This window comes from Copadichromis virginalis, linkage group LG7 (assembly GCF_057382275.1).
Source record: "Copadichromis virginalis isolate Kocher_CV1m ecotype Utaka linkage group LG7, C_Virginalis_male_GT1.1, whole genome shotgun sequence".
Taxonomy (NCBI): domain Eukaryota; kingdom Metazoa; phylum Chordata; class Actinopteri; order Cichliformes; family Cichlidae; genus Copadichromis; species Copadichromis virginalis.
Genome location: NC_140624.1, coordinates 59,147,708 through 59,169,132, shown reverse-complemented (window position 1 = coordinate 59,169,132; position 21,425 = coordinate 59,147,708). Strand labels below are relative to the sequence as shown.

Here is a 21,425-nt window from a genome sequence, read left to right as displayed (position 1 = left end):
TGATGAATGAATCAAAGGAAGCACTGGCAGTGGAGTAATGTGGATGGCCTCAGCCAACAACACTGGCCCTGGAGAAATGTGGATGGTATAATCCAGCACCACAGGCCCTGCTGTAGTGTGATGGCCTCACAGGAAGCACTGGTAGTGGTGTAATGTGGATGGCATCAGCCAGTATCACAGGCCCCTGTGTTTTGTGGATGTCATCACGCAGAAACACAATCCCTGGTGAAATGTGGATGGCCTCATCCAGCACCACAGGCCCTGGTTTGGTGATGATTGCCACACACGAAGAACTGTACCTGGTGTAATGTGGATGGCCTCATCCAACAGTACAGGCCCTGGTGAAATGTGGATGACCTCGGCGAGGACCAATAGCCCCGATGTAATGTGGATGGTTTTAGCCAACAGCACAGTCCCTGTTGTGGTGAAGATGGCCTCACAGGAAGCACTGTCCCTGGTGTAATGTGGATGGCCTCAGCAAACAACACTAGCCCTGGTGAAATGTGGATGGTATTAGCCAGCACCACAGGCCCTGGTGTAATGTGAATGTCCTTAGCCAACACCACTGGCCCTGGTGTAATGTGGATGGTATTCGCGAGCACCACAGGCCCTGGTGTAATGTGAATGGCCTCATCCAACAACACTGGCCCTGGTGAAATGTGGATGGTATTGGCCAACAACTCTGGCCCTGATGTAATGGGGATGGTGTCAGCCAGTAGCACAGGCCCTGGTGTAATGTGGATGGCCTCAGCAAACAACAGTGGCCTTGGTGAAATGTCGATGGTATTGGCCAGCACCACAGGCCCTGGTTTAATGTGGATCACATCAGCCAGCAACACAGGCTCTGGTGAAATGTAGATGACCTCAGACAGCAGCTCAAGCCCTGCTGTCGTGAAGTTGGCCTCAGAGGGAGCACTAGCCTTGGTGCAATGTGGATGGCCTAAACCAGCAATACAGGCCCTGGTGTGGTGAAGATGGCCTCACAGGAAGCACTCTCCCTGGTGTAAAATGTATGGCCTCAGCCAACAACAGTGGCCCTGGTGATATGTGGATGGTATTGGCCAGCACCACAGGCCCTGGTGTAATGTGGATGGCCTTATCCAGCACCATAGGCCCTGGTGAAATATGGATGGTATTGGTCAGCACCAGAGGCCCTGGTGTAATGTGAATGTCTTCAGCCAGTAGCACAGGCCTTTGTGTATTGTGGATTGCATCAGACAGCAACACAAACCGTGGTGAAATGTGGATGGTATTGGCCAGCACCACAGGCCCTGGTGTGGTTATGATGACCTCACAGGAAGCACTGTCCCTGGTGTAATTTGGATGGCCTCATCCAACAACACTGGCCCTGGTGAAATATGGATGGTATTAGCCAGCACCACAGGCCCTGGTGTAATGTGAATATCCTTAGCCAACACCACTGGCCCTGGTGTAATGTGGATGGTATTGGCGAGCACCACAGGCCCTGGTGTAATGTGAATGGCCTCATCCAACTTCACTGGCCCTGGTGAAATGTGGATGGTATTGGCCAACACCACTGGCCCTGGTGTAATGTGGATGGCCTCAGCAAACAACAGTGGCCTTGGTGAAATGTCGATGGTATTGGCCAGCACCACAGGCCCTGGTTTAATGTGGATGGCATCAACTAGTAGCACAGGCCCTTGTGTAATGTGGATCACATCAGCCAGCAACACAGGCTCTGGTGAAATGTAGATGACCTCAGACAGTAGCTCAAGCCCTGCTGTCGTGAAGTTGGCCTCAGAGGGAGCACTAGCCTTGGTGTAATGTGGATGGCCTAAACCAGCAATAAAGGCCCTGGTGTGGTGACGATAGCCTCACAGGGAGCACATGCCGTGGCACAGGCATGTGCTCCATGTTCTTATGTTTCAGGTACATGGGCCAGACGTGGCCGTCAAAAAGGCCAGGTGGTACCAGGTAGTTTCTTGGGCCCTGGTGTAATGTGGATGGCCTCATCCAGCACCACAAGCCCTGGTGTGGTGATGATGGCCTCACAGGAAGCACTGGTAGTGGTGTAATGTGGATGGCATCAGCCAGTATCACAGGCCCCTGTGTTTTGTGGATGTCATCAGGTAGAAACACAAGCCCTGGTGAAATGTGGATGGTATTCAAGGTTCAAGTTTCTTTATTTGTCACATGCATAGTTATACAAGTATAACACACAGTGAAATGTAGCCTGACACGCTCCTCGACATGTGCAAAAATTGGGGGGGGGGGTAGAGGAAGAACATTATATATATATATATATATATATATATATATATATATATATATATATATATATATATATATAGTATATACACTGGGTGAATGTGCAGCAGTAGCAGCAAGCAGGTGAATTCTGTACATTAATATGAATAGACATCTGACTATTTTACAGGATAGACAATATAAACATATTTAAAAGTAAAGGAATTGAAATGTACATTGTGCCTTGGTTTAGAGTGTCTGGAAGAGAGTCCTGTCTCAGTCAATTATAGATGATGTGAGAGGGCGGGTGTGTGTGTTTAGGGCACGGATGGCTTGGGGATAGAAGCTCCTCTTGAGTCTCTCTGTCCTTGCCCGGAAGATGCGGAACCTTCTACCAGATTGCAGAAGTTGGAACAGTTTGTTGCCTGGATGGGACGGGTCCTTCAGTCTCTGCGCTGCTCTAGTCCGGCATCTCCTGGTGTAGGTGTCCTGAAGCGGGGGGAGAGCAATCCTGCAGCAGCGTTCTGCTGTACGGATCACTCTCTGGAGAGCTTTTTGGTCCTTCACACAGCTGTTCCCAAACCACGATGTCATGTTCTGTGTGAGGATGCTCTCCACAGCGCCTGTATAGAAAATCCTGAGGATCTTTGGAGAGACCCTGAACTTCCTCAGTTGTCGTAGGTGATACAGGCGCTGCCTAGCCTTTTTGGTCTGGACCAAAAAGGCAGCCCATGTCAGGTCTGAGGAGATGTGGACACCAAGATACTTGAAGGACTGCACCCTCTCCACTGGAGCTCCATTGATGATAATGGGCTTGTAGTCTCTGTGCTGACCCCTTCTGAAGTCCACCACCAGCTCCTTGGTCTTGCTGACGTTCAGCTGGAGGTGGTTGTCCTGGCACCACGATGCCAGATTCTTCACTTCATCCATGTAGGCCGCCTCATCGTTGTTGGAGATGGCACCCAACACCACTGTGTCGTCAGCAAACTTCACAATGGCAATGGTGTTGGAGCCATGGGTGGCCACACAGTCTGAAGTGTAGAGGGGAGTAGAGCAGTGGCGAGAGGACACATCCCTGAGGTGCTCCTGTGTTGATGGTGATGCTGTTGGAGAAGCACCTGCCCACCCTCACCACCTGAGTTCTGCCAGTGAGGAAGTCCAACACCCATGCACACAGACGGCTGTTAAGTCACAGATCCCTCAGCTTTGTGAACAGTCTGCAGGGCACTATTGTGTTAAACGCTGAACTGTAATCAACAAACAGCATTCGCACATAGTTACCCTGTTTCTTGTCCACGTGGCTGAGAGTGGTGTGTAGGACGTGGGCGATGGCATCCTCTGTGGATCTGTTGGATCTGTAGGCGAACTGCAGCGGATCTGTGGTGTCTGGGATGGAGGAGGAGATGATGTTCTTCAGCAGCCTCTCAAACACCTTCATTACTACCGAGGTCAGTGCAACTGGCCGGTAATCGTTCAGGGATGAGGGTTTGCTGTTCTTGGGCACAGGGATGATGGTGGATCTTTTGAAGCATGTGGGGACCACAGACTTCGCCAGGGACTCGTTGAAGATGTAAGTGAACACACCTGCTAGCTGGTCAGCACAGCAGCGCAGCAGACGGCCGGTGATGCCGTCTGGCCCCGCCGCTTTCCTTGTGTTCACTCTCCTCAGTGCCGCTCGGACGTCATGCTCCGCGATGCTGGTCACCGGACTCTCGCTGATGACGTCACTGTCCTCGGTAGTCAGGCGGTAGATAGCATTATCCGCCTGGCTAACCTCGAAACGGGCGTAGAACCGATTCAGCTCATTGGTGAATGCAGAGTCGGCGTTGATCGGCGCAGTGTCCCTGGCTTTGTAGTCCGTAATGGTGCGTAGTCCGTGCCACATACTCCGTGTGTCGCCCTGGTGGAAGCAGAACTCCACACGTTCCCGGTACCGGCGTTTGGCATCTCTCACCGCGCGCCGCAAGCCGTATGAGGCCGCTTTGTAGGCGCTCATATCGATAGTGGCGAGACCCGCATTGTAGGAGGCGGTCCTGGCGTTTACTGCAGTGCGGATCGATCTGTCCATCCACGGTTTCTGGTTTGGGAATGTGGTGACTCTCGCAGTGGGAATAATCTCCTCCGAGTGCTACTTCCGTAAACTCGTTGATGTCGACTGCGCATGCTCTGAACATGTCCCAGTCTACGTACTGGCTAGCAGCACAGGCCCTGGTGTAACGTGAACGGCCTCATCCAACAACACTGGCCCTGCTGAAATGTGGATGGTATTGGCCAGCACCACAGGCCCTGGTGTAATGTGAATGTCCTCAGCCATGACCACAGGCCCTGATGAAATGTAGTTGGCCTCAGCCATGACCACAGGCCCTGGTGAAATGTAAATTTCCTAAGCCAGTAGCACAGGCCCTTTGTAATGTGGATGGCCTCATCTAACAACTCTGTCACTGGTGAAATATGGATGGTATTGGTCAGCACCACACACCCTGGTGAAATGTGCATGATATCGGTCAGCACCACAGGCCCTGGTGTAATGTGGATGACATCAACGAGCAGCAGGGGCCCTGGTGTGTTGAAAATGGCCTCACAGGAAGCACAGGCCAAGGTGTAATGTGGATGGCCTCAGACAGCAGCCAGGCCCTGGTCAAATGTAGATGGCCTCATCTACCAACACTGGCCCAGGTGAAATGTGGATGGTAATGGCCAGCACCACAGACCTTGGTGTAATGTGGATGGCCTTAGCCAACACCACTGGCCCTGGTGAAATGTGGATGACATCGGCAAGGACCAATGGCCCCGATGTAATGTGGATGGTTTTAGCCAACAACACAGTCCCTGTTGTGGTGAAGATGGCCTCACAGGAAGCACTGTCCCTGGTGTAATGTGGATGGCCTCAGCAAACAACACTGGCCCTGGTGAAATGTCGGTGGTATTGGCCAGCACCACAGGCCCTGGTTTAATGGAGATGGCATCAGCCAGTAGCACAGGCCCTTGAGTGTTGTGAATGGCATCAGCCAGCAACACCACTGGCCCTTGTGAAATGTGGAAGGCTAGCAGCACTGGCCCTTGTGTAATGTGGATGGTATCAGCCAGCACCACAGGCCCTGGTGTGGTGATGATGGCCTCACAGGAAGCACTGTCCCAGGTGTAATTTGGATGGCCTCATCCAACAACACTGGCCCTGGTGAAATGTGGATGGTATTAGTCAGCACCACAGGCCCTGGTGTAATGTGAATGTCCTTAGCAAACACCACTGGCCCTGGTGTAATGTGGATGGTATTGGCGAGCACCACAGGCCCTGGTGTAATGTGAATGGCCTCATCCAACAACACTGGCCCTGGTGAAATGTGGATGGTATTGGCCAACACCACTGGCCATGGTGTAATGGGGATGGCATCAGCCAGTAGCACAGGCCCTGGTGTAATGTGGATGGCCTCAGCAAACAACAGTGGCCTTGGTGAAATGTCGATGGTATTGGCCAGCACCACAGGCCCTGGTTTAATGTGGATGGCATCAACGAGTAGCACAGGCCCTTGTGTAATGTGGATCACATCAGCCAGCAACACAGGCTCTGGTGAAATGTAGATGACCTCAGACAGCAGCTCAAGCCCTGCTGTCGTGAAGTTGGCCTCAGAGGGAGCACTAGCCTTGGTGTAATGTGGATGGCCTCAGCCATCCACATTATACCATTGTAATGGCACAGGCCCTGTGTTGTAATGGCACAGGGCCTGTGTCCTTACAACAGGCACAGGCCCTGTTGTAATGTGGATGGCCTCATCTAACAACACTTCCCCTTGTGAAATATGGATGGTATTGGTCAGCACCACACACCCTAGTGTAATGTGAATGGCCTTATCCAACACCACTGGCCCTGGTAAAATGTGGATGATATCGGTCAGCACCAGAGCTCCAGGTGTAATGTGGATGGCCTCATCCAGCACCATAGGCCCTGGTGAAATATGGATGGTATTGGTCAGCACCACAGGCCCTGGTGTAATGTGAATGTCTTCAGCCAGTAGCACAGGCCTTTGTGTATTGTGGATCGCATCAGACAGCAACACAAACCGTGGTGAAATGTTGATGGTATTGGTCTGCACCACACACCCTGGTGTAATGTGAATAGCCTTAGCCAACACCACTGGCCCTGGTGAAATGTGCATGATATTGGTCAGCACCACAGGCCCAGGTGTAATGTGAATGACATCAACGAGCATAAGAGGCCCTGTTTGGGTGAACATGGCCTCACAGGAAGCACTGTCCCTGGTGTAATGTGTATGGCCTCAGCTAAGAACAGTGGCCCTGGTGAAATGTGGATGATATTAGCCAGCACCACTGTCCCTGGTATAAAGTGTATGGCCTCAGCCAACAACACTGGCCCTGGTGAAATGTGGATGGTATTGGCCAGCACCACAGGCCCTGGTGTGGTGATGAATGAATCAAAGGAAGCAATGGCAGTGGTGTAATGTGGATGGCCTCAGCCAACAACACTGGCCCTGGTGAAATGTGGATGGTATTGGCCAGCACCACAGGCCCTGGTGAAATTTGGATGGCCTCATCCAGCACCACAGGCCCTAGTGTGGTGATGATGGCCTCACAGGAAGCACTGGTAGTGGTGTAATGTGTATGGCATCAGCCAGTATCACAGGCCCTTGTTTTTTGTGGATGTCATCAGGCAGAAACACAAGCCTTGGTGAAATCTGAATGGTTTCGGAAAACACCACAGGTGAAATGTGGATGGCATCAACAAGTAACACAGGCCCTAGTGTAATGTGGATGGTATTGGTCAGCACCACATGCCCTGGTGTGGTGATGATGGTGTAGCCCAGCTAGAAAAAAAGAGCAGTGGAAAGTAGTTTTTTTTTCATGTATAATGTAAACAATTTAGTCATTTCTTTTTTTTTTATGTTTAAAGGAAGATGTGGACCAATAAGATTATCTGTTGTCATTTAACTTGGCCAATCAGCAATGAGCTCCCAGTGACCCTTGCTGTTGACCTTGATCACATGATTTCCTGTGTTGCCATTTCGTTCCTGTTCATATAATGCCATGTGCCAGAGAAACTAATGTTCCCGAAGTCGAATCGCTAGGAGTTAAAAGCAAGTCTGCTGCAGTTGTTTTTGGTTGTTCAGAGTTTCACCCTGTCAACGGTCAGGTTTTTTTGTTATCTGGTAAAAGGATGACTCGACAGACGGACCCAGTCTGAAGCAAGCCCCATCGAGGAGCAGTGATTCCACAGTTCCAGTTAACTGGATGGCGAGCCAACCCGAAATTGAAAAGGATTTGCCAAGGTTTTATTGAAGCCAAAGTTTCGTTCCCATTGAAGCTTCAGATACCTGCAGGACTACGAATTTTCTTCCTTCATCGGAGTGTGGTAGGACAAACATTAAACAAACTGAACGGGCCCCAACGATCCATCAGTTACCAGACATTGTCCATTCATACAATTGACTCAGAGAAAGCTGTATGCGCGCACTTTTATTTAGTTTGTTATTTTGGGGGAAATATTTTGTATTTTATTTTATTGTTTTTTTCATTACATTGTTGCAGCTGCTGTGTGTCAAATATAACAAATTTGTGAACAGTCTATTGTGGTGTGGTCTCTCCTTATTGGTGTTTATACCTTGGGCTCCTGCCGATCCTAGATCTCCTGCTACTGGCTAGTGGAGTTCGGTCATTCTTAATGATAAGTCGTAAGTCCGGTTACAATGGCCTCACAGGAAGAACTGTCCCTGGTGTAATGTGGATGTCCTCATCAGGACAGGCCCTGGTGTGGTGAAGATGGCCTCACAGGAAGCACTGTCCCTGGTGTAAAGTGAATGTCCTCAGCCCGTAGCAAAGGCCCTTGTGTATTGTGGATGGCATCAGCCAGTAGCACTGTCCCTGGTGTAAAGTGTATGGCCTCAGCCAACAACAGTGGCCCTGGTGAAATGTGGATGGTATTGGCAAGCACCACAGGCCCTGGTGTAATGTGGATGGCATCAAAGAGTAACACAGGCCCTGGTGTAATGTGGATGGCCTCATCCAGCACCACACGCCCTGATGTAGTGATGATGGCCTCAGCCAAAAGCACTGTCCCTGGTGTTATGTGTAAGGCCTCAGCCAACACCAGTGGCCCTGGTGAAATTTCGATTGTATTGGTCAGCACCACACACCCTGGTTTAATTTGAATGGCCTTAGCCAGTAGCACAGCCCCTTGTGAATTGTGGATCACATCAGCCAGAAACGCAGGCCCTGGTGTGGTAAAGATGGCCTCACAGGGAGCACTGGCCCTGATGTAATGTGGATGGCATCAGCCAGTAGCACAGGCCTTTGTATATTGTGGATGGGATCAGCCACCAACACAGGCCCTGGTGAAATGTAGTTGGCCTCAGCCATGACCACAGGCCCTGGTAAATGTAAATGTAAATGTCCTCAGACAGTATCACAGGCCCTGTTGTAATGTGGATGGCCTGATCTAACAACACTGTCCCTGGTGAAATATGGATGGTATTGGTCAGCACCACACACCCTGGTGTAATGTGAATGGCCATAGCCAACACCACTTGATCTGGTGAAATGTGCATGATATTGTTCAGCACCAGAAGCCCAGGTGTAATGTGAATGTCCTCAGCCAACACCACTGGCCCTGGTGAAATGTGGATGGTATTGGCCAGCACCACAGGCCCTGGTGTAATGTGAATGTCTTCAGCCAGTAGCACAGGCCTTTGTGTATTGTGGATCGCATCAGACAGCAACACAAACTGTGGTGAAATGTGGATGGTATTGGTCAGCACCATACACCCTGGTGTAATGTGAATAGCCTTAGCCAACACCACTGGCCCTGGTGAATTGTGCATGATATTGGTCAGCACCACAGGCCAAGGTGTAATGTGGATGGTATCAGCAAGTTGCACAGGCCCTGGTGTAGTGATGATGGCCTCACAGGAAGAACTGTCCCTGGTGTAATGTGGATGTCCTCATCCATCAGTACAGGCCCTGGTGTGGTGAAGATGGCCTCACAGGAAGCACTGTCCCTGGTGTAAAATGTATGGCCTCAGCCAACAAGAGTGGCCCTGGTGATATGTGGATGGTATTGGCCAGCACCACAGGACCTGGTGTAATGTGGATGGCCTGATCGAGCACCAAAGGCCCTGGTGAAATATGGATGGTATTGGTCAGCACCACACACCCTGGTGTAATGTGAATGGCTATAGCCAACACCAGTTGATCTGGTGAAATGTGAATGATATTGTTCAGCACCACAGGCCCAGGTGTAATGTGGATGGCATCAACGAGCAGCAGAGGCCCTGATTGGGTGAAGATGGCCTCAAGGGAAGCACTGTCCCTGGTGTAATGTGTATAGCCTCAGCTAAGAACAGTGGCCCTGGTGTAATGTGGATGGTAATGGCCAGCACCACAGGCCCTGGTGTAATATGGATGGTCTCATCCAACAGTACAGGCCCTGGTGTGGTGAAGATGGCCTCACAGGAAGCAATGTACCTGGTGTAAAGTGTATGGCCTCAGCCAACAACAGTGGCCCTGGAGAAATGTGGATGGTAATGGCCAGCAGCACAGGCCATGGTGTGGTGATGATGGAATCACAGGAAGCACTGTCCCTGGTGTAATGTGGATGGCATCAGCCAACAACACTGGCCCTGGTGAAATGTGGATGGTATTGGTCATCACCACACACCGTGGTGAAATGTGAATAGCCTTAGCCAACACCACTGGCCCTGGTGAATTGTGCATGATATTGGTCAGCACCAAAGGCCCAGGTGTAATGTGGATGGAATCAGCAAGTAGCACAGGCCCTGGTGTGGTGAAGATGGCCTCACAGGAAGCACTGGCAGTGGAGTAATGTGGATGGCCTCAGCCAACAACACTGGCCCTGGAGAAATGTGGATGGTATAATCCAGCACCACAGGCCCTGGTGTGGTGAAGACGGCCTCACAGGAAGCACTATCCGTGATGTAAAGTGTATGACCTCAGCCAGCAACAGTGGTCCTGATGAAATGTGGATGGTATTGGCCAGCACCACTGGCCCTGGTCTAATGTGAATATCTTCACCCAGTAGCACAGGCCCTTGTGTATTGTGGATCGCATCAGCCAGCAACACAAACCCTGGTGAAATGTGGATGGTATCAACGAGTAGCACAGGCCCTGGTGAAATGTGGATGGTATTGGCCAGCACAACAGGCCCTGGTGTGGTGAAGATGGCCTCACAGGAAGCACTGTCCCTGGTGCAATGTGTTTGGCTTCAGCCAACAACAGTGGCCCTGGTGAAATGTGGATGATATATGGCCAGCACCACAGGCCCTGGTGTAATGTGGATGGCATCAACGAGTAGCACAGGCCCTGGTGAAATGTAGTTGGTCTCAGCCAGTAGCACAGGCCCTGGTGTAATGTGGATGGCATGACCCAGCAACGCAGGCCCTGGTAAATTGTGGATGGTATCAGCCAGCATCACAGGCCCTGGTGTGGTGAATATGGCCTCACAGGGAGCACTGCCCCTGGTGTAATGTGGATGGCATAAGGCAGTAGCACAGTCCTTTGTATATTGTGGATGGGATCAGCCACCAACACAGGCCCTGGTGAAATGTGGTTGGCCTCAGCCATGACCACAGGCCCTGGTGAAATGTAAATGTCCTCAGCCAGTATCACAGGCCCTGTTGTAATGTGGATGGCCTCATCTAACAACACTGTCCCTGGTGAAATATGGAAGGTATTGGTCAGCACCACACACCCTGGTGTAATGTGAAAGGCCATAGCCAACACCACTTGATCTGGTGAAATGTGCATGAAATGGTTCTCCAAGATTATCTGTTGTCATTTAACTTGGCCAATCAGCAATGAGCTCCCAGTGACCCTTGCTGTTGACCTTGATCACATGATTTCCTGTGTTGCCATTTCGTTCCTGTTCATATAATGCCATGTGCCAGAGAAACTAATGTTCCCGAAGTCGAATCGCTAGGAGTTAAAAGCAAGTCTGCTGCAGTTGTTTTTGGTTGTTCAGAGTTTCACCCTGTCAACGGTCAGGTTTTTTTGTTATCTGGTAAAAGGATGACTCGACAGACGGACCCAGTCTGAAGCAAGCCCCATCGAGGAGCAGTGATTCCACAGTTCCAGTTAACTGGATGGCGAGCCAACCCGAAATTGAAAAGGATTTGCCAAGGTTTTATTGAAGCCAAAGTCCTCATCAGGACAGGCCCTGGTGTGGTGAAGATGGCCTCACAGGAAGCACTGTCCCTGGTGTAAAGTGAATGTCCTCAGCCCGTAGCAAAGGCCCTTGTGTATTGTGGATGGCATCAGCCAGTAGCACTGTCCCTGGTGTAAAGTGTATGGCCTCAGCCAACAACAGGTGCCCTGGTGAAATGTGGATGGTATTGGCCAGCACCAAAGGCCCTGGTGTAATGTGGATGGCCTCAGCCAACAGTACTGGCCCTGGTGTGGTGAAGACGGCCTCACAGGAAGCACTGTCCCTGGTGTTATGTGGATGGCCTCAGCCAACAACACTGGCCCTGGTGAAATGTGGATGGTATCAACGAGTAGCACACACCCTGGTGTAATGTAAAAGGCAATAGCCAACACCACTTGATCTGGTGAAATGTGGATGGTATTGGCCAGCACCACAGGCCCTGGTGTGGTGATGAATGAATCAAAGGAAGCACTGGCAGTGGAGTAATGTGGATGGCCTCAGCCAACAACACTGGCCCTGGAGAAATGTGGATGGTATTGGCCAGCACCACAGGCCCTGCTGTAATGTGGATAGCCTCATCCAGCACCACAGGCCCTGGTGTGGTGATGATGGCCTCACAGGAAGCACTTTTCGTGGTGTAATGTGGATGGCCTCATCCAACAACAGTGGCCCTGGAGAAATGTGGATGGTTTCGGACAGCAAAACAGGCCCGGGTGTAATGTGGATGCAATCAACGAGTAGCACAGTCCCTGGTCAAATGTAGTTGGCCTCAGCCAGCAACGCAGGCCCTGGTGAAAGGAGAATGGTATTAACCCAGCAGCACAGGCCCTGGTGTGGTGAATATGGTCTCACAGGGAGCACTGGCCCAGGTGTAATGTGGATGGGATCAGCCAGTAGCACAGGCCTTTGTATATTGTGGATGGGATCAGCCACCAAGACAGGCACTGGTGAAATGTAGTTGGTCTCAGCCAGTAGAAAAGGCCCTGTTGTAATGTTGACTGCCTCATCTAACAACACTGTCCTTGGTGAAATAGGGATGGTATTGGTCAGCATCACACACCCTTATGTAGTGTGAATCGCCTTTGCCAACACCACTGGCCCTGGTGAAATGTGCATGATATCCAGCACCACACGCCCAGGTTTAATGTCGTTGGCATCAACGAGAAGGAGAGGCCCTGGTGGCGTGAAGATTGCCTCAAGGGAAGCACTGTCCCTGGTGTAACTTATCCACATTAGACCAGGATACATTACACCAGGCTTCTACCAGCCTGTGATACCGGTAGAAGCCGGCATCAAAGGCCCAGGTATAATGTGGATGGCATCAACGAGCACCAGAGGCCCTGGTTGGGTAAAGATGGCCTCACAGGAAGCACTGTCCCTGGTGTAATGTGGATAGTAGAAGCCGGCATCACAAGCCCTGGTGTAATGTGGATGGCCTCAGCCCACAGCAAAGGCCCTGGTGTGGTGAAGATGGCCTCACTGTCCGTGGTGTAATGTGGATGGCCTCATCCAACAACACTCGCCCTGGTGAAATGTGGATGGTATTGGCCAGAACCACAGGACCTGGTGTAATGTGAAAGACCTCGACCAACACCACTGTTGGATGGCCCTGGTGAAATGTGGATGGTATTAACAAGTAGCACAGGCCCTGGTTTAATGTGGATGACCTCATCCAGCACCAGAGGCCCTGGTGTGTTGATGATGGCCTCAATGGAAGCACTGGCAGTGGTGTAATGTGGATGGCCTCATCCAACAACACTGGCCCTGGTGAAATGTTGTTGGCCTCAGCCAGTAGCACAGGCCCTGTTGTTATGTGGATGGCATGAGCCAGCAATGCAGGCCCTTGTGAAATGTGGATGGCCTCATCTAACAACACTGTCCCTGGTGAAATATGGATGGTATTGGTCAGCACCACAGGCCCTGGTGTAATGTGAATGGCCGTAGCCAACACCACTGCCCCTGGTGTAATGTGGATGGCATCAGCCAGTATCACATGCCCTTGGGTATTGTGGATGTCGTCAGCCAGCAACACAAGCCCTGGGGAAATGTAGTTGGCCTCACCCAGTAGCACAGGCCCAAGTGTAATGTGGATGGCCTCAGCCAGCAACAAAGGCCCTGGTGTGGTGAAGATGGCCTCACAGGGAGCACTGGCCCTGGTGTAATGTGGATGGCATCAGCCAGTAGCACAGGCCTTTGTATATTGTGGATGGGATCAGCCACCAATACAGGCCCTGGTGATAAGTAGTTGGCCTCAGCCATGACCACACCCTGGTGTAATGTAAATGTCTTAAGCCAGTAGCAAAGGCCCTGGTGTAATGTGAATGACCTTAGCCAACACCACTGGCCCTCGTGAAATGTGCATGATATCGGTCAGCACCACAGGCACATCAACGAGCAGCAGAGGCCCTGGTGGGGTGAAGATGGCCTCACAGGAAGCACTGTCCCTGGTGTAATGTAGATGGTAGAAGCCGGCATCACAGGCCCTGATGTAATGTGGATGGCCTCTGCCAAAAACAGTGGCCCTGGTGAAATGTGGATGGCATCAACGAGCAGCAGTGGCCCTGGTGTGGTGAAGATGGCCTCACAGGAAGCCCTGTCCCTGGTGTAATGTGGATGGCCTCAGCCAACAACACTGGCCCTGGTGAAATATGGATGGTATTGGTCAACACCACCAATACCCTGGTGTAATGTGAATGGCCTTAGCCAGTAGCACAGGCCCTTGTGTATTGTGGATCGCATCAGACAGCAACGCAGGCCCTGGTGAAACGAGGATGGCCTCAGCCAGGAACGCAGTCCCTGTTGTTGTGAGTATGGCTTCACAGGGAGCACTGGACCTGGTGTAATGTGGATGGCATGAGTCAGCAACGCAGACCCTGGTGAAATGAGGATGGTATCAGCCAGCAGCACACGCCCTTGTGTGTTGAATATGGCCTCACAGTGAGCAGTGGCCCTGGTGCAATGTGGATGGCCTCAGCCAGCAACGCAGGCCCTGGTGTGGTGAAGATGGCATCACAGGGAGCACTGGCCCTGGTATAATTTGGATGGCATCAGCCATGACCACAGGTCCTGGTGAAATGTAGTTGGCGTCAGCCATGACCACAGGTCTTGGTGAAATGTGAATGTCCTCAGCCAGTAGCACAGTCCCGTTTGTGTGTTGGATCGCATCAGCCATGAACACAAGCCCTCTTGAAATGTGGATGGCATGAGCCAGCAACGCAGGCCCTGGTGAAATGAAGATGGTATCAGCCAGCCAGCCTTTGTTTCGGGCGAGTTCCCCATTCGAATGAATGTAATAGTCAGAAACGAACTGTGTTGGCGAAATAAAGCGTTTTTGTACAACTTCATATAATTCGCTTTAACTTTTGATAGAAGATTCAGACACACATGTTTATGGCTTTATCTTATAGAATTCAATATCCCCGTGCTGGGCAAACAGGCTTTGCAGCTGTTTGAGCTAAGATTTCCAAGTTATTCACATAATGAAAACCTATACTTTGTTTCAGGCGAGTTCCCCATTCAAATACATGTAATAGTCAGAAACGCACTGTCTTGACGAAAGAAAGCGTTTTTGTACAACTTCATATAAATAGCTGTTACTTTTGATAGACGACTCAGACACACATATTTATGGCTTTATCTTGCAGATTCCAAGATAAAGTCTGGGCAAAAAGGTTTTGCAGCTGTTTGAGCTAAGATGTTAAAGTTATTCACATAATGAAAACCTATACTTTGTTTCGGGCGAGTTCCCCATTCAAATGCATGTAATCGTCAGAAACGCACTGTCTTGACGAAAGAACGTTGTTGTACAACTTCATATAAATCGGTGTAATTTTTGATAGACGACTAAGACACACATGTTTTGTTTATGGCTTCATCTTATAGAATTCAATTTCCCTGTGCTGGGCAAACAGGTTTTGCAGCTGTGGGAGCTAAGATGTTAAAGTTATTCACATAATGAAAACCTATACTTTGTTTCGGGCGAGTTCCCCATTCAAATGCATGTAATCGTCAGAAAAGCACTGTCTTGGCGAAAGAAAGCGTTTTTGTACAACTTCATATAAATAGCTGTAACTTTTGATAGAAGACTCAGAAATACATATTCATGGCTTTATCTTATAGAATTCAATATCCCCGTGCTGGGCAAACAGGTTTTGCAGCTGTGTGAGCTAAGATTTTCAAGTTATTCACATAATGAAAACCTATACTTTGTGTCGGGCGAGAACTCCATTCAAATGCATGTAATAGTCAGAAACGCACTAACGTGGTGAAATAAAGCGTGTTTCATGGTCTTCATAAAGACAGCTGTAACTGTTGATAGAAGACTCAGAAATACATATTCATGGCTTTATCTTATAGAATTCAATATCCCCGTGCTGGGCAAACAGGTTTTGCAGCTGTTTGAGCTAAGATTTTCAAGTTATTCACAAAATGAAAACTACTTTGTGTCTGGCGAGAACTCCATTCAAATGCATGTAATCGTCAGAAACGCACTTGTTACGGACCCAGTTCCAGGGATTCGGGGTCCGTGAGCAGTCTGATACGGTGGCTGGGAAGTGCAAAGCGCAACAAATTAAAAAACGGCAACAAATTTAAAATCCGCAACAAATTAAAAATCCACAACAAATTAAAAATCCACAACAAATTAAAAAACCGCAACAAATTAAAAATCCACAACAAATTAAAAAACCGCAACAAATTAAAAAACCGCAACAAATTAAAAATCCACAACAAATTAAAAATCCACAACAAATTAAAAAACAGCAACAAATTAAAAATCCACAACAAATTAAAAAACCGCAACAAATTAAAAAACCGCAACAAATTAAAAATCCACAACAAATTAAAAATCCACAACAAATTTAAAAATTGCAACAAATTAAAAATCCACAACAAATTAAAAAACCGCAACAAATTAAAAATCCACAACAAATTAAAAATCCACAACAAATTAAAAAACCGCAACAAATTAAAAATCCACAACAAATTAAAAAACCCGCAACAAATCAAAAATCCACAACAAATTAAAAAACCGCAACAAATCAAAAATCCACAACAAATTAAAAAACCGCAACAAATTAAAAATCCACAACAAATTAAAAATCCTTGATGGAAAGGGATTGTCTGAAATACCGGAAGTGGCACAACGATTAGGCTTACTCCATATTTGTAGCTCAGAAAAGTGATTCGGGATGTCAACAAACGTTGAGAAACTCACGCCTCACAGCGCTTCCTTATCACCCTGACGGTGCTTGCTGCACTACACAGAGAACCGGAAAATGTTTTGCCTGTTTTGTTAGCTTCAGCCTCTTCACCCCTTTTTGTGCTTCCTGTGGACGGTCTCTGGAGCTTTTGCGGGACACATACCAGGCTGAAGGATCAGACACCCTACAGTACTGCATTAAATATTTCAACGAAGGTCACTCATATAGTGTTATCGTGGACATGATGTTAAGTTTGCATGGTGTAAAGATAAGTTTAAGGAGTCTTAAAAGCAAACTTAATAATGCTGGACTTTACCGAAGAAAATATTTTCACTCCAGAACAACGATCATTAACGCAATCAGAGCGGAGCTTCAAGGACCTGGGCGATTGTTTGGGTATCGAACAATGTGGCTGGTACTTAAACAAAAGCATCATCTTAAAGTGAAGAGGGATGATGTGATGAAAATACTCCGGGAGCTTAATCCTCATGGATGCCAGATGAGAACACGCAGAAGATTCATTAGGAGAACCTATCATTCGCTGGGACCCAACTACATGTGGCATGCTGATGGTTATGACAAGCTCAAACCATTCGGTTTGGCCATTTCAGGGTGCATTGATGGATTTTCACGCAAGGTTTTGTGGCTAGAATGTGGACCAACCAATAATAACCCAGTGGTTATAGCTTGTCATGTGTTGGGAGCCTTGGTGTTGTACCGATGAGACTGAGAACTGACTGTGGGACAGAAAATGGCATTATGGCTGCAGTTCAGTGCGCACTACGTCACCATCATGATGACCACTTCAGCGGAGAGTCCAGTCACATGTTTGGTTCATCAACGAATAACCAGCGAATTGAGTCCTGGTGGTCAATATATCGAAAAGGAAGGTAAATATAACATTTAATTTTGCCTGATATTTAAAGGCGTAACAAATTTGAATGTCGTGCAAAAGTTGATTTATTGTCAGTCTGCCCCAGGGCAGCTGTGGCTACAACTGTAGCTGCCTCCACCAGTGTGTGAATGTGAGAGTGAATGAACAGTGGAATTGTAAAGCGCTTTGAGGGCCTCGAAAAGCGCTATATAAATGCAATCCATTATTATTATTACTGTTGTTATTATTATTATTATTATTATTTCAGTAATTCACATTAAAAAGTAAAACCGATATTAAATACTCATTGTATGCCAAACTATACATTTTTAGCCCATTTAGTAATTATGATGATTATGCTTTGGAACTTAAGAAAAACCCAACTTCAAAACCATAATATTGTGAAAAGGTTAAATATTTTAGACTTAAAGTGCCACTCTACTATGAGCTAATTAATTCAAATCATCTGCAAAGGGTTCCTGAGCCTCTAAATGGTCTTTCTAATTCAGGAGGACTCACAGGATGGACATGACTGCTGTCCTGACAGCTGTGGGAAAAAAAACATAATTGACACCCTCCATAAAGAACACCTTAAAAGAATTTGAATGTTCACAGAGACTATCAAAGCACATTAATAGAAAGTTTTGTCTAATGTAAGTGTGGATGAAAGGGGTGTAACATAGTGTAGTGGCTAAGACCTCAAGGCTGCTACTGAAGCATCCTGGTCTTCCATAACACCTCAACAGATCCACAGACTGATAGCATCCATACCACGCTGCATGGAGGCAGTAATTTATGCAAAAATGACCCAAACAAATAGAACATACAAATTGTTAGAGACATTGAATTTGGGTTTTTCATAAGTTCTACGTCTTAATCATTAACATTGTAAGAAATACTTGAAATACCTCACTTTGTATGTAATGACTCAGTATCGCTAATTTCACATTTAATTAGAATTCCTAAAATAAATTAACTTTTGCACATTACTGAAATGTTTTAGAGTTTTGCCTGTATGCAATCCCTTTCGATAGAAAACATTTAAACTGACTGGAGTCTATATATGATTCAGTTAAAATGAACTGTAAAGTGCCATGCGATGACGTGTTGTGAAACGATGCCATGTAAACAAACTAAACTATCTCTAAACAATTTTTTTAGGGCTCAGTTTTGGTTGGAGCTGTTTGCGGATCTTCGAGATGCTGGACACTTCAATGGAAGTCACGAGCATCAGTGCCTTTTGAGATTTTGCTTCACTGTCATTGTTCAGAAGGATCTTGATGAATGTGTGAAGCTGTGGAACACTCATCGGATTCGTCCCTCAAGAACAGCTTCATGTCCAGGAGGTGTGCCAAATGAACTGTACTACCTACCCCACAGGTAACGGATAATAATGATCAAATAATTACTTTATGTGTAAACCTATATTAATGCAATTGTCTTCCATTGATCACAGATACGGCTCCAGAGACTGTGGATTCCTGATTCAACAATCTGAACTGGACGCTTTTCCTGAGTCTAGGCTGTCAGTAGTTGTATGTGGGGACTCAAACATACAGGAGTATCTGAATTTTGTAATGGAGCAAAATCATTTTCAAAAGCCTGTCTGCTGGGAGTCTGCCACTGAACTTTACATGAAGTTAATAGAAATTGCAAATTTCTAAAAAAAACAAAAACCTGGCTTTTTGTTGTTTTCACCAAAACCTATAGCATATGCTGCTTTTTTGAACTAGGCTACATGAGTTGGCTGAAGACGCCAAAAGTTTAAGTTTGTGTTTGTAAAAGCATATTCTTACTGAATGTCTTGATAATTCTGGTCCTTGTTTAGCTGATGGAAGTTGAGATACAGTCCTGAACATTTATATAAATAATAAATCAAATCAAAATCACATCTTGCACTGTATTGTGTGTTTATTACAACTTTTAAGAGTAGAACACAGTACACCTTTAAATGCCTTTACTTTTAGTAGCACTGTCAAAACTTTGAACAAATCAAGTCTAGCGATTGCATTTTAAATCTCCTTTGAACAGATGTACCTACATTTTAGAATAAAAAAAACATGCTCAAATACATAACAGATTTCTGGATAAGTCCCGTAGCAAAAAACCTACAGAATTTACAATGTAATGCCAAGGAGAAGCAGCTGTAAGTAACTGGGTTATCTAATAAAACTACAATAAACCTGGTAAACTATAATGGATTTGTGCTGTACCGCCAGTATGTCCCACCTTCTCCTATTCATAACATATTTTAAAAAAAATTTGACTTAAAAACTTGAGGAATAAATCAACAGCAGGTTTGAACTACAAGGCCAGACATTCTAGAAACATCCAAATCCTGGGGAGTTTTGAATTCCAAAATCCATGTTGGATTTAAACAAGGAATATGAAGTTATCATTGGTAGTTTCAATAAGTTTAAGCATGTATTTGCCATCGGGAATAAAGAGTCATCCAGGAACTGTAGGCTTGGTAGTGGATCTAATCCAGAAGGTGGCAGTGATGTTAGCCCAGTTGCAAACATCAGAACATCGCCCACCGACACAGCAGTTTGTGATTCTGCAAAAAATTAAAAAAAAAATTAAAAAATTATATATGTATATGTGAATTCAACACATTGTCTTGTAATGAGTACTAAAAGAAATACTGGTATAAACCTTCACAGTCCAGCAGATAGTCTGACCAGTAGCCCACAGTTTGACTTTCCAGACGTCTCCTGTTACTTCCAGATGGGCTGAAGTCAGGTTTGAAAAGTCTCTCAAGTTCAAGGGCTGTGAGTTTCTTTTCCATGTGACACAGGACCGGGGAAAGCAAAGTAGGGTGTTGCTGGAGCGCACTCAGGAAATTAAGTGCTGAAAGACCCTCTTTAAATCTAAAGAATGAGGAGAACTTTGTGTCATTTACCAGTTCATAGTACATGCACAAACTATGGACAAACTGTGAACTTTGGAAACCTTGGAGAATGTAAAATATTTCAGTCGGAAATTATGAACAACACTGTCATAACAATAATTCACCTGTCTCACCTGTCAATTACAGATGAGTTTCGAGCAATTATATACCACCGGAGATAGTCAGACACAATGTCTTTCTTTTCCTCAACTGTGGAAACATGCCTTAGACAACCAGCCACCTGTAGCATAGTACTGTGTTTTATGACACAGTCACGCAGGACATCCACTGAACCAGCACTGTCGATCTGAAAAACCCATAAAAATGGACATACACAATGTAAGCTTACGTGTCTGATTTTCATTCCTGTTTTTTCCCTACACAAAGAAAGAATTTTTTAATGTCATACAGATGAAGAAGCTGTAGTTCTATCTGCATTCAAATCCTGCGCTGTCCTCACCTCTTGTAAAGCTTTCCCTATGTCGTCATCTGTGACTGAGGCAACTGTTGCTTTTACTGAAGTCTGGCCTGCAAGATAATGTACCAGCTCTTCTGACAGGAAATGGGGCCCTGGACCACCATGCACAACTGACACGGCTATCATCTTTCCTGCTAGGTAGTATTCATCCTGCCTTACAGCTGTGAATGAATACAGTAAATGATAAACTCTCTCACACACACACCTCTCTCTACCGATCGATCAGATCCGATCGATGTCAGATAGATCGATCAGATAGACAGACTAATGCTGTTTTGAAATAATCCAAGAAATTGGATAAAGCCATAAACATGTGTGTCTGAGTCTTCCATCAAAAGTTACAGCGATTTATATGAAGTTGTTCAAAAACGCTTTATTTCGCCAAGACAATGCGTTTCTCACTGTTACATGCATTTGAATGGGAAACTCGCCTGAAACAAAGTATAGGTTTTCATTATGTGAATAATTTTAAAATCTTAGCTCAAACGGCTGCAAAACCTGTTTGCCCAGCACGGGGATATTGAGTTCTATAAGATAAAGCCATAAACATGTTTGTCTGAGTCTTCTATCAAAAGTTACAGCGATTTATATGAAGTTGTACAAAA

The 21,425-nt window shown here is 46.9% G+C and overlaps 1 protein-coding gene across 1 annotated transcript; it reads right to left on the bottom strand.

Annotated features, from left to right (window-relative positions):
• Window positions 1–19,599: 19,599 nt before the first annotated feature.
• Window positions 19,600–20,951, bottom strand: LOC146706348 (G2/M phase-specific E3 ubiquitin-protein ligase-like). Its single transcript, XM_085465255.1, has 4 exons — window positions 20,803–20,951; window positions 20,477–20,649; window positions 20,108–20,322; window positions 19,600–20,009 (listed from the first exon to the last, which is right to left on the bottom strand). The coding sequence occupies exons 1-4, from the start codon at window positions 20,944–20,946 to the stop codon at window positions 19,774–19,776; spliced, it is 768 nt and encodes a 255-aa protein (XP_085321381.1). The 5' UTR covers window positions 20,947–20,951; the 3' UTR covers window positions 19,600–19,773.
• Between the last annotated feature and the right edge of the window lie 474 nt (window positions 20,952–21,425).